This window comes from Typopeltis vanoorti, chromosome 17 (genome assembly GCF_054136105.1).
Source record: "Typopeltis vanoorti isolate ZY-2024b chromosome 17, IOZ_Tvanoo_1.0, whole genome shotgun sequence".
NCBI classification, from domain to species: Eukaryota; Metazoa; Arthropoda; class Arachnida; order Uropygi; family Thelyphonidae; genus Typopeltis; species Typopeltis vanoorti.
The window spans coordinates 9,018,293-9,031,524 of NC_143565.1; the positions used below are offsets into that span (position 1 = coordinate 9,018,293).

At 36.9% G+C, this 13,232-nt stretch overlaps 1 protein-coding gene across 1 annotated transcript in view; it reads right to left on the reverse strand.

Moving 5' to 3' along the window:
• Nucleotides 1–349: 349 nt before the first annotated feature.
• The window catches only part of LOC150097125 (uncharacterized), an 89,585-nt gene continuing 76,702 nt past the window's right edge, over nt 350–13,232 (reverse strand). Inside the window, exon 3 of the mRNA XM_090406810.1 lies at nt 350–1,936. Coding sequence (XP_090262936.1) covers nt 1,788–1,936 — 149 coding nt within the window. The 3' untranslated portion in view covers nt 350–1,787. The remainder of the gene's footprint in view (nt 1,937–13,232) is intronic.

Below are 13,232 nucleotides of genomic sequence, written 5' to 3' on the forward strand. Positions count from 1 at the left end.
TTGTCTTCTCTCACTTTGAGAAACCTCTGTTATTCTTTTCTTCATCGATGTGATTTTCTTTTCATCACTCTTTGATATTCAGATCTGTTTTTCAAAATAACATCCCCCCCCCCCCTCTCTCTCTCTCGACTAGAGTAATGTTTTGTAAGATATCCTCATACTATTTTCTGAACTTTAAGCATGGTATACTTCATTTAATATGCACACAATGCATATATTACAGGTGGAAGTTTTTTTTTATCATATAATTGTATCACAGTTATGAATATTGTCGAATGTTATTGGGCAATGAACATTTAATAAATACTGATGTTTATTTTTATTTTAAGGAGGCCTAGCTATAGCAAGATGGAGGAATATTAATTTTATTGTAGTAAACTATTTATAGGAATGAAGTACAGTAAAGAAAGATGGCATGCAAAGACTGGGGAGTATTATTCATAATTGCACTGTAATGCATAACTACTTAGTTTGGCATTACACTTAATATGACCAGTAGTAGAATCATTTGAGTTCTCTCTAAAAACAATGTTTTCATATATGTTAATATCAAATCTGGATTAAAAGGATAGCTCTTTTAAGTACACTTCTGATTATTTGTTATAATCAGAAGTCAGAAGAAATTAGAGGACTATCCCAGATTTTCATCAAGCAATGTTTATCTATGAGAACAAGTTTGAAGAACATTAAGTATGATGATCACAATAGAAATTTTTTTTTTTTTTTTTTTTTTGAGTTAGAAGATGGTGAGGCACAAATTTTGTCACTTCTAGTTCTGAATCAAAGCTGGTATCTTATTTTGTGGACTCATTCTTGCAGTTTAATAAGCTGATCAGTAGTTCTGTATTTAGTTCTAGGATTGACTATTTCTTTAAGGAGGAATAATCCATATTTAGAATATCCAATAGTACCGTATTTCTCTAACACTGGCTGCATTTTTATGGAGTAATACGTAGGAGGCTGCACTTTTGTTGCATTGGGTTATAGCATTTACCTTTCTTTGTTAAACCTAATATTGTGATTATTCTGTGTGGAGTCAGATAAGTTTATGTTATGTTTATAGCTTAAATTACATTTATAAACCCCATCCCTCGACTTCCTAAGATAGTTAATAACTTACAGCAAGATTTTCTTGCTTAGTTCTGTTATATAGATTAGTATTATAGTTCTGTTAAATAGAGAACTACACTAAGTTAGCCTTCTTCAAATGTTATATTTCAGCACGTTTTACTTAATTGTCCCTATTAGATAATGATGTGCGACAGTTCTCGAATGTGCTCATTTTATTTTTGCCTCATTGCTTGAGCAAGCATTTGGTAATCAAGTTTTCAAGGCAATGGTAAGATGTGTGATTTTGTATGACTTCACTCATATTACATTTTTTGCATATTATCTGCAAACCTTGAAGTCTCTATATATAATATTGAAATAGTTAATGGATTAACTGTAGTCCACCTAAAATTTAAAAAGTTGATTGTGAAATAATCTATTGAAACTTGAATTCATATTAAGTTCCTGAGGTGGTTTACATGTTTGGCAACAAATATCAGATCTGCCACTAATTTACATTTAGTGGTGACCAATATGGCATTTCCATTTTATGAGAATGGTACTTGCCATTGAAAGATAGAGAAGAAGCTTGTTTATCTTCTGCCATTCCTGTGGAGGGGTAGACAGTAACATGTTGCATAGTGACTTCTGTTGTATACAAGAAAGCACTGACTTGATGACTTCTAAGAATTCTAGATACCAACTATTAGTCAAGGTCCACTTTTGATATCTTGATACTATTCATGAATTACACAACCAAGAAGGTTTTCATGAAGGTATTCAAAAAGTTCTCGAGAGGCTCCTGGACAGTTAGTTAATTCTAGCTCCTGCAGGTGTCGCAGTTGTACCAGGGATGATAGACCACTTGATGTCAGTAATGGACACCCTTCAAAGGAAAATAAATAAAAAAAATCAGGTAACAAATTTATAATATTATAAACTTAAAACTAAAATAATAATAAATGAACCAAAAGTTCATTTTTACTTTAATTGCCATTAAATATAAGCAAACAGCATAACTTTAAGTTGTTCAATTTGTCTTTTGATTTCAAAATTTACATATTAAAAATAACACTTGTGTCTATTGTGTAAATAGACACAAGTGTTATTTACACAAAAAACACAAAGGGAAAAAATTTTATCATCAGAGACATTTTTATGACATATTTCGATATGAAGCTTATCAAATTGAAGAAACTGATCTTGGGAAATATCCAATAAAATGTTACGAAATTGATAAAATTTATAAGGTAGGGATTTTAGTGTGAAATGAATTTCATTGCCTGATGTGAGACTTCCTTTCTTATTGGAAGTCTGAAGCAGTTTGAAGAGGTTCTGTATTTGGGCTCCAGAACAGGGAGTATCTAAACCTTAGCCCACCTAACCCATGATACTGATACATCAGCATCAGTAACCCATGATACTGATGTATGATAGGCTTTTATAACCTTTTATGAGTGAGATTTACATTAAAAATAAATAAAAAACCTCTTTATTTTTAATGAATTTCTCGATTTGGATCAGGCCAGAGCATTTATACTTTCCTTAGATATGCAGACAAGGTTATGATATCCTTTAATTAGCAAGGACTTCATAAAATTATTCTTCATGCTGAAAGTTTTTAGTATGAGGTCTAGCAGAAAAATAATGAGTATTTTTTATCATGACAGTTGGCATCACTGACAGTGACGTAGTATGTTAGAGCAATTCTCGTTATTTCTATTAGTACCAGTTTCTCATCTGTAGGGTTTTAACACCTGTGAAGTTATTGTGTTTTTAGTACGTCTGCTATGTTTGTCACAAAAATGGAGAAGCCAAATCTTGAGCAGCATTGTGTGATTAAATTTTGTGTTAAACTGAACGACAGTGCTACTGAAATGTTTGATAAAATTAAGCAGGCTTATGGTGATGATTCTTTATCAGATGCTCAAATGTTTAAATGGTGCAAGACATTTTTAGAGGATTGGATCATGGCATGGTCCATCAAGACTCTGTACCTCCTGGAGCAACTGTCAATCAAATTTACTACAAAGAAATCCTTTAATAGTTAATTATTATTATTATTATGTATCACCTCCAGGGAGTTCAAAGACCCATCAAGGGAGGGCACCCACTCTACAACTCTCTGTCTCCACCACTCCACCAACCGCAACTACCATCATCATCTACACCAACACCATCCATTGCTAATCATCAACACTAGTATTTTCACAGACAATCACAAACATCCATGCCCATGGTGGGATTCGAACCTACAGTAGATGCAGGTTTGAAATGCCATCTACCTGGCGATAGATGGCATTGGTGTAGTTGCGGTCAGTTGGTGATTGAGTGGCGGAGACGGAGTTGTAGAGCAGTTGCCCACCCTTGATGAGGTTGGATTCCTGGAGGTGTCAAATAATAATAATAATAATAATAATGGTTACAAAATGTGTCAAGGCCTGTGTAGCTCAGTGGAAGTGGCGCTTGCATCCTCTGAGCTTGGCTGCTCAAAGTTAGACATAGGTTCACATCTAGTCACAGACTAGAGAAACTTTTTCTAAGCCTATCTTCGACCAATTCCTGAGTTAGTCGATCTCTGGTATGGGCAAGCAGGTTTTTCCTAATGGAAACTCAGGTTTTTCATCCCATAAATTCAAGAAAATCGACAGTAGTACCTACATTATTTCAGACAATAACATATCCTGTTAGGGTTAGGCACCAAGAGATGGCAGCACTTGTTTGCTGGTCTCTTCATCAGTACTCACCTATAATTAGTGATAGACATGGGCCATCTATCTCTGATTGGCTACCAGTGGAGATTGAACTGTCTGCTCAGTCTCCAAAAGCTAGATAGGGGGCCTCGCCTACCCCATATTAGGGAATAAGAGGCATTAGCTGATTTATTATTTTATTATAAAAAACGTGTCTTATGGATAGTCCAGTGATTGCGAATGATTGGATCTTGTATCGTGACAGTGTGCCTTCTCTGTGCCATCAATTCGCCAGTATTTAGCCAGTAAATGTATTCCAGTGTTAGAACAGCCATCGTAATTGCCCAGCTTGTTACTGTGACTTTTCTTCAAGCTCAAGAACAAGATGCAAGGTACCCATTACTGTAGAAAACATCCAAACAGCCATTATGGACCATAAGCAAGCTAACAGAAGAGTACTTCCAACCATGTTATATTGCATGGAAGGAACATTGGAACCAGTGCATTTTGTGTGTGGGGGGGGATGGGATTACTTTGAAGGTGACCATGATATATCAGAAGGTTGGTCGATTGGTAGAGCCTCTGCTACTAATGGCTCACACAAAAAGTTAAGCAATTTTGAGTGCGGTGTTAGCAGTTGGAAGGGATCAATCGTTCGATGCTGTTGCCACACTCTCCCTCGATGAGTCTTTGGACCCCCTGGAAGTGTCACATAATAATAATTGAATACATTATTTTATATGAATTTCGTCTCATGATTTTTTTTTTCCTAGACCTTGTACTTTCATGATACTGCCTGGAAAAAATTTATTTTTCACTTGGTCAGACTATAATAAATTTAGTTTTAATCCTTTATCCAAGTGTGTGCAAAGAGTTGCACACACTTGGATGTGCAACTTGGATGTGTGTTGCAAGGAGTTGCCTGGTGTTGTACCACTTTACCCCAGTCCTGAAGATACTTTCAGGCACAAACTTTGTTTGCACACACTTGGATAAAGGATTAAAACTAAATTTATTTTGATACTGCCTGATTTGTGATATTTGTGAGTTCCAGAATGCTTTGTGAAGTGGCCATTTTCACAGGAACTTAAAAACAAGACACGTGCACGCAAGCACAACAAACAGTAAATGAGGATGAAACAGGAAGCTATTCTTTCTCCTAAAAGTCTTGATGGTGCCCCCTAGCAGGCAATGTTGGTATCCTTGGGCGATTGGGCTGAAGGTCTTCTGATGTAGGTTTCCCAAATTTGGCGCAATCTCATGCAACCAAATTTGTTGAGGTTTGGATTGTTTCTTAGGGCTGAGGCTGATTCCATGAAAAGCCTTTCGTATTTGAATTTACTATGGTGTATTATCGTGGCTATCTTCCACCATATTCTATGGTGGGTATCCAGCGTATGGTCTGCAAGACCAGAGTGGCATTGTCTGCAAGACCAGAGTGGCAAGACCAAGGGACCTTGCAGCTGTAAGCTGTCCTACTTTGGCCAAACAGGCAGGACAGCTAATATCAGAATTTCAGAACACAAGAACTACATCCGGTTTCACCAATACAACCACTCTGGTCTTGCAGACCATGCGCTGGATACCCGCCATAGAATATGGTGGAAGAAAGCCACGATAATACACTGTAGTAAATTCAAATACGAAAGGCTTTTCATGGAATCAGCCTCAGCCCTAAGAAATAAGCCAAACCTCAACAAATTTGGTTGCATGAGATTGCACCAAATTTGGGAAACCTACATCAGAAGACTTTCAGCCCAATAGGGGGAACCATCAAGACTTTTAGAAGAAAGAATAGCTTCTTGCTTCGTCCTCATTTACTGTTTGTTGTGCTTGCATGCACATGTCTTGTTTTTAAGTTCCTGTGAAAATGGCAACGTGACGTTGCCGAAATATTGGAAGTGTATTAAAATTTATTTTAATGTATATCCTAGTATACGTTGTAATTTCCTGAAGCTATTTAGTAAAAATGCATAACCAATGTCTAAGCCTTTCCACGAGAATAATGAATACTTTATAATGAAAAATTCTCTGCATAGTTTAAGTCAACATTTTATTTCAGAAAAAGAACTGTTTAATGACAAGTTGCTACATCCTGTCATGTGCATCTTCAGATTAAATTACAAAACTTCATTTAGCAGAAGTTTATTCAATGGAAAACAGTTATTAATTCAGAAATCTGTTAATACCTTTTCTTCTGATCTTTGCCTGATAAACAACCATGGAGATTTCACACCACAGAAAATCGAATTAAATTTTTTTATTACATGAATTGTTATCTCATTCAGAAGTTGAGGCATGTGTAAAGGATTTGTTATGCCTAGAATCAAAAGGATATCTCTTTGAAGTTGGACGTGAAAAGCATGATATTGAACATTACCAAATTTCCTTGCACATACATAGGCCTTTTTTTTTTTTAAGTGAGCTTTCTTTGATGAGACTTGGGACTCTGTCATGTACAAAATTGTAGTAGCAGTAATATTCTTTACATTATTCATGCTTTCAGCCTCATTACACAAATGCATACACAGTATTTTTTTTTAATTCTTGGTTATTGCTTCTTTTTCATCAAAATAAACACACACACGCACACACACACACACACACACACACACACACACACACACACACACACACACACACACACACACACATGCTATCATTTGAGTAGTTTCAAAAATCATGATAGAACGTGAATATCTTGCAGTCAAAACCATACTGTCATCACTAATCTTTTGTCCATCCACCATTACCTCTCAAATGAAGATGTCTGACCTCACACATACCAGCCACTGAATCAAACTTTTATTTAATAGATATTGGACCTCCTTTAGCCCAAATTACAGCACATTTGCAGCTTGGGCATAGATTCCACAAGGTGTTGGATTGAATCTACAAAATACTAGGCATTCACCAGACAGTCCTTTAACAGCCTCACATTTGATGGAAGAGGACTTTGTTCTTGGACTTTTTTTTAACATGTCCTCATACATTCTTAATGTGGTTCAAATCTAGGTTTTCTAGTGGCCAGGGAAGATGGTGTAAGTCGAAGTCATACTTGCTGAACCACTGGTGAACAATTCTTGTGCCATGGACAGTAGCATTCATGTCCATAAAAGAACTGTCACCTGCTGGATAAAAGGTAAGCATTGCAGGATGGACTTCAACAATCAACAGTATTCAGATGTTGAGTTGTGTTTACAAGGCAAGCTGGGTTCATTGCTTCATGGGGCTTCAGCCAAACTCTCTGCCTAATGTTACAAACAAAGAACAAAATGTACCATGACCCATTGGACCAAGGGACTTTTTTCTAGTGTCCAGTCACAGTGTTCCTGAACCACCTGTAGATGAACTTTCTGGTTCTTCACAGAAATCAGTGGTTTCTGTATAGGCACGTGACTGCAATTACCGATCCTTTTCAATTCCCTGTACTTTGGTGAGATATGGATCGAGAATAGCCTTCATTAAATGCTTTGGTAAATTGCTGCACATAGGAAGTTCTATTCTGTTTGTCCATACAAGCCTTCTCAGAAGACGGCGATCTTGTTCCTGACAGACTGTCTTAGGACCATAGTTACACCTCTTAAACAAGCAGCGTGGGTTATTTTTCCACTGATTATCCACCCGGGATATCTCACCTTTTGAGAAACCAGTCAACTCTGCTGTTTTCAAAAGCATGGCTCTTGCTAGACAGGGTACACAATAAGCCCTTTATCAAAATCCGAAAGATCCTTTGTTTTTCCCATTGTGATCCACACTATTGACAATTACTGACCAGCAGCATTCTTAAATAGTTTCCTAGAACCATGTTGGAATTTTTTTCCCACTTGGTTAGACTATAATAAATTTAGTTTAATCCTTTATCCAAGTGTAAGCAAACAAAGTTTGCACCTGAAATATTTTCAGGACTCGGGCAATTCATGGTAAAGGTGGCATAAGTTCTCATCACTTGCCTTAGTATCTCCCATAATGCAAAACACATCTCCTTGCAGGCATGTATAATGCTATGCATTAAGGGAAGGGCCACTACCCAGACTGGTTTCGACCTTTATTGAGGCCTCATCAGTGGGAGCCAGACCCAGAGGTGGTGATACTAAGGTGGAAGCAATGGAGAGGTCATATTTACCTATCCGAGTTGCAAAAAGGTGTCTCCCTTTATTATTAAATTACTCTGGATTTAGAGAAAGATGTTGGAAGTTTTTTCCCACTTGGTTAGACTATAATAAATTTAGTTTAATCCTTTATCCAAGCATAAGCAAACAAAGTTTGCACCTGAAGTATCTTCAGGACTGAGGCAACTCAGCTCTGTTCAAGGAGGTGATGGTTTGGGAAACCTCATGTGACACATTAGTGTGTCTGAAGAAGTCAAATGGGCGAGTTACCAGAATATGCTGGCCAATCACCTGCACACTTTCATGGCCTTTGTGCATCCTGCAGCCGATGGTCTGTTTCAGCAGGACAATGCGCCATCCCCACTAGGCTGCAACCACCCAGGCATGGCTTGAAGAAAAGTCATCCGAGTTTTGGACTGTCTAATGGTCCCCGAATTTAAATCGACTAGAATCTGTCGGGGATGCCGTAAAGTGAGACATCCGATTCATGTATCCAGGACCGACGTCTAAGGCATAGTTGTGGACAATGCTGTAACGGGCATGGCTGGAATTACCTCCGGCATCTGGTGGAGTAAATGCCTCAGAATGTACAGGCTGCTATTTGCGCTAGAGAAGGGGCCGACGCCTATTAAGTAGGTATCTCTAATGTTTTTCCATTGCGTGTACTTCATACTAACAAATGTGGTTGCAATAAACATGCTTAACCCGAACTCAGTTCAGCACGAGAATCCAGAAACGAAAGAAGCTAAAAGTTGGGCAAATCAAACTGGCATCGCTTGAAGGATGCATTCGCTGGACTCACTCAAACTGTTTACCAGATCTTTTCAAATGTTCCTAAACGAGTAACTTTGAGCTAGGCGCACATACAAAACGAAAATGATCAAATATCGGGTCGCGTAAACATAGAACGTACTGTTTAAAAATCAGATTCCCGTTTTATGCTTGAGACATTTTATTTCCTGTGAACTTTATCAGTACAACTCAGTTTATTCCATCCTCTAACACCTTCATTCCCTAGCAGAATAGGCTGCAATCTTTCTAGCCTAAACCACTGGAAATTGGCAAGCAGCCCTCTCTCCAGTGGAGATCGAATTTTTAGTTCTGACACGAGGAAATTTTGTGCGAACTCACGTTCAACTTTATCAGTCGAAAGTGAGTTAGTTGATCTCATCGGAGCTAAGAGGGTTTTCCTCCTCAAAATAGACAAACGGTCCTAGAACACACAATTAACAGACAAAAATACATTTATAAATCTGTACACTTGCATCTAGTAGTGCAGAATAGCCTCCCACAATGAGGCCTCAGGGTTCATAAGAGGTGTCAGAATTTCATCTTAGGTAAAGACAACTGTACTTTTGCATCAAAGATCGACTAACTCTGGAATTGTAGTCTGATGTTTCTGTGGTTTCATAGCTGTTCGTTAAGATGCTGGTATAATGAACTCAAATAATATTTAGCAAAGATAATTAATTTTATTAAAATAACAAAACTTGAAAAGTCTACAAAGTATAATCACGCATAAAAAATTACAAACAATTTTTCTCGATATATGAATATATTTATTAATTTATTTACATTTGCTTGTAATGTTTAATTTTATCATCAACAATCCTATATAATTCTCTTATTTTGTATAAAATAAGAGAATTATATAGATATAAAAAATAATAAAAATCCATCTTGTAGCACTTAGGAGGGCGCTAGCAGCACTGTGTTTACCACAGTGTCATATTGTTACGCGTGCAAGCATATGCACATCACAGTGAGATGCAGGCTTTAGCGTGATGCGGCACTGTCCGTCGCGCAGTTCCACTATTGTTTATATGCAGTTTGCGCCAGTAGTAGTGTTCTATCGTGTTTACGCCGTCTCTTTAAATATTTGGACATTACAATTAACTCCTTTAATTGTAAAGTTCAAATATTGTAAATCCATTCCTTTAATTACAATTAAAGGAATGAATTTTATTTTTAAGTAATTTTGAATTATAGTAAACTATAATTTTATCGATAATAAACAATATTTTTTCATGAAACAAAACAAGAAGAATATATTTTATTTTTAAGTAATTTTGAATTATACTAAACTGTATAATGTTATCGATAATAAACAATATTATTTCATGTTAAATTTTTTTTAAATTTTTACCATAATTTTGATATTTTATCCAAACATGTATACACTGTACTTACAATGCGTGATTGTATATTTCGAAAATTTCAGCACCCCCACGATTTCAAGCCGCCATTGCATATAACAGATTATGGAACAAATATGACCCCTCCCACTGATAAATGTCTGACTGCTTGTTGCAGATAAATAAAACATACTTGAACAGAGATGTTTCTTAGCAAAATGGCGATCAGTGGTATAATTAGCATTATCCATCCATTCCCATTTAACCTGAACCAATTGACGAAGTCAGTTGGATTTGGTTCTGATGTGTTTTTAATCTTTATATTTATGTACAGCAAAATTACGAAATATTAATAAGTGATGCATATCTTGTGTTTTGAATCCTAGCTTTCAAGTAATGATAAAAAAATCCATTTATCTTTTGTAATGCTGTAGATTTCATTTCGAAACTGTTTTTTCTCCCTGCTGATTTGTCAGCGTGTCAACATGGAGACAACTGTCCAAACTTTCATTGATCGCTAAGTTACTTTCGTTGTTGCTTTTTACTACTTCCATTTTGAAAGAGGAATGGAAAAAAAAGAAGCTCGTGAAATGCGCGTGCACCAGGAGTGTGTCTTTTTTGTGATCGCTGAATAGCATGCGGTGATCACAGGAGCGGAAATTACCGGACAGAATGTTTCCAAAAGTCTACGAACAGGATCCAAGTTTATTTTTTGTCTAAAACGATGTCGCAAGCATTCTCTGTTTCTCCTGGAAAGAGGCTCGTATAACTTCGGCAAGGCGAAGTCATTGTTTCAAAGAACGCTTGAATAATTAGCGAGCCAGGGTTGGCTTTATTTTATGCGATGTGTTGACAACCTTTTATCTTACACTTGGAAGAACGTACGGGCATAATACTAGAAATAAAAGAATTGAGTAATTAAAAAAAAAAATCAACTAACGCCTTTTTATTCCCGTAGTAGGCGAGGCCGTTTTAACCCTATCTAAGTTTTTGGAGACTGAGTGTGCAGTTCAATCTCCACTGGTACCCAATCAGAGATAGCTCTCAAGGCGATCACTAATTAAGCAGCATGCAGTGAAGAGACGGCTAACAAGTGCCGCCATCTCGTGGTCCCTAACCCTAACACAGTATTTTTAATGTCTGAAAATAGTGCGGGTTCGACGGCCGATTTTCTTGAATGTATGGGACGAAAAACCCGAGTTTCCGGGAGAAAAAACTCGCTTGCCCGTGCCAGAGATCTACTAACTCAGTCGAAAAAAGGCTTAGTAAAAGTTCCTCTAGTCAGCGACTAGACTTGAACTCGAAGTCTATCTTCGGGCAGTTTAGCGCTGAGGAGTATAAATACCGCTGAGCAATTACGTTAAATAAATTGCTTTTTAATTTAAAATAAAAATAAACTAATTTGTTTATTTTTATTTATTTTAATTTTTATAAATTTATTTTTAGATGTTTTAATTAGGAATTCGTGGGTATTTTAGATGTTTTTATGATTACTTCCTCCACAAGAGTTGGAAACCTGATATATTAGAAGAGTGAGTGGGAATAGGCGTAGATAATTCTAGAACTGCTCTAAAATACCAATCCTGAACTTTTTAAGTCACTGCAGTAAACAGGATGGTGGTCTCAAACCAGCCAATGAAAAATCACTCACCTAAATCTCGTAGATGCGTCTGTAATGTTATTGATATTTATTTACTCCGTCTACTGCTTCCTTCTGAAAGGAACTTTTCTCTTCACATCGTAAATTCTTTTCCGAGTTCTGAACCGCAGTCTTCTTCCTGATATTTTGAGTTCAATGTTTCAGTTACTTCATTGAACTGTCGTCCTTTTCTTCGGCCATTTTTGGAACACAGTTTCTCTGTTTGGATTTCCTTAAAGCATCTACGGATATTCGCATATTAATAACGCTTTTTTCTCCGCTTCCGACCCTCAAGTACACAAAGTACTTGTATATCGTGAGTTCAACAACCTTTAACGTTGGAGTGAGCGCTGATACCGTAAAAAAAGTCGCGACTTCACAGCTTTGTGACATTTCGCCATCACCACACACAAACACACAGTTACTGGGATATGAGAGGACAATTAAAACTAATTGACGTGTCTGGCACTCAAGTGTTACTTTGTTCGCGATGTTTGAGTTCGTTGGCTTGTCTTTGTGCAATTGACAGTCGAGTCACATTCAAGGCCAATTACGAAAATGTAAGGTTCGTCTCATTAATATTTTATATCTCATCCGATTTTCGGAAACAAACAAACTTGTTTTATTCTTATGCCACTTTAGAAAAATTCTTTTCGAATCCCATACTGTAAAATTGTTGCAATTGATGTTCTTGTCTGAAATGCATTTCAAAGATTTTACGTAGACTTATTTTTTAAGAGTTCGAAGCAATCAGAGATCTTATTACGAAATACAATGATATAAATTTTATTTATCGCGGTGCATTGTTCACTATGGAAACCGAGTCGGCTTTGCACATACCGGGATGCTTCCAGCCTCGACTTTGGCACCTCTGCTCATCAATTGCGTGTACAGTTTAAGAATTGAATAATCAACTTTAGAGAACCAATGAAAAGGACGAATCTAGTTTAAAACCTACCGAAAATAGCCTGAATCCAATCCCAAAGAGGCTGGAAAACAGAAAAAACCATAGGTATGTCATTGCAACGTTGTTCCTTTCAGAAACTTGGACTTGTCGGAAGATTAATTTGCCTACAATGTACGTGAGTATTGAAATAGTGAAGATAATTATTCATATTTTAAAACCGACCAAATGAAAAGAAAGTGTCTTAGTAAACTGTGTACAAGACCTAAGTACGAACATTATATCTGAAGATTGCAACCGCAAATTCAGACGATTGAGCTTGTAGAAATTTGTATAACTAACGATTTCGAGTAGAAAGCAGGTGCACATTCCGATTTTCGAATCGCGTCCAAAGGCTTACGTGGTAGCACTCAACAAGATAAACGGCAAAAGGCTGCTCTAAGCGAATTGTGTTTGAAGGAAGCTCTTTTCGTGAAGGATTAAAGTTGCAAACTTCGACGTATTGTAATGTCTCAAAGACATCATTTAGATGATTTCACACAGGGAAGAATTATTGGATAGCTTGAAGAAGGCCACAGAATTACTGGTATTGCAGAGAGTTTCAAATTTCACAGCCGTTGTATCCAGGCTCTGGGCAGCATTGCAAACCAATGGAATGTCTTCAAACGTTTGCCGAGAGGTCGCCCTCGCTCTACCACG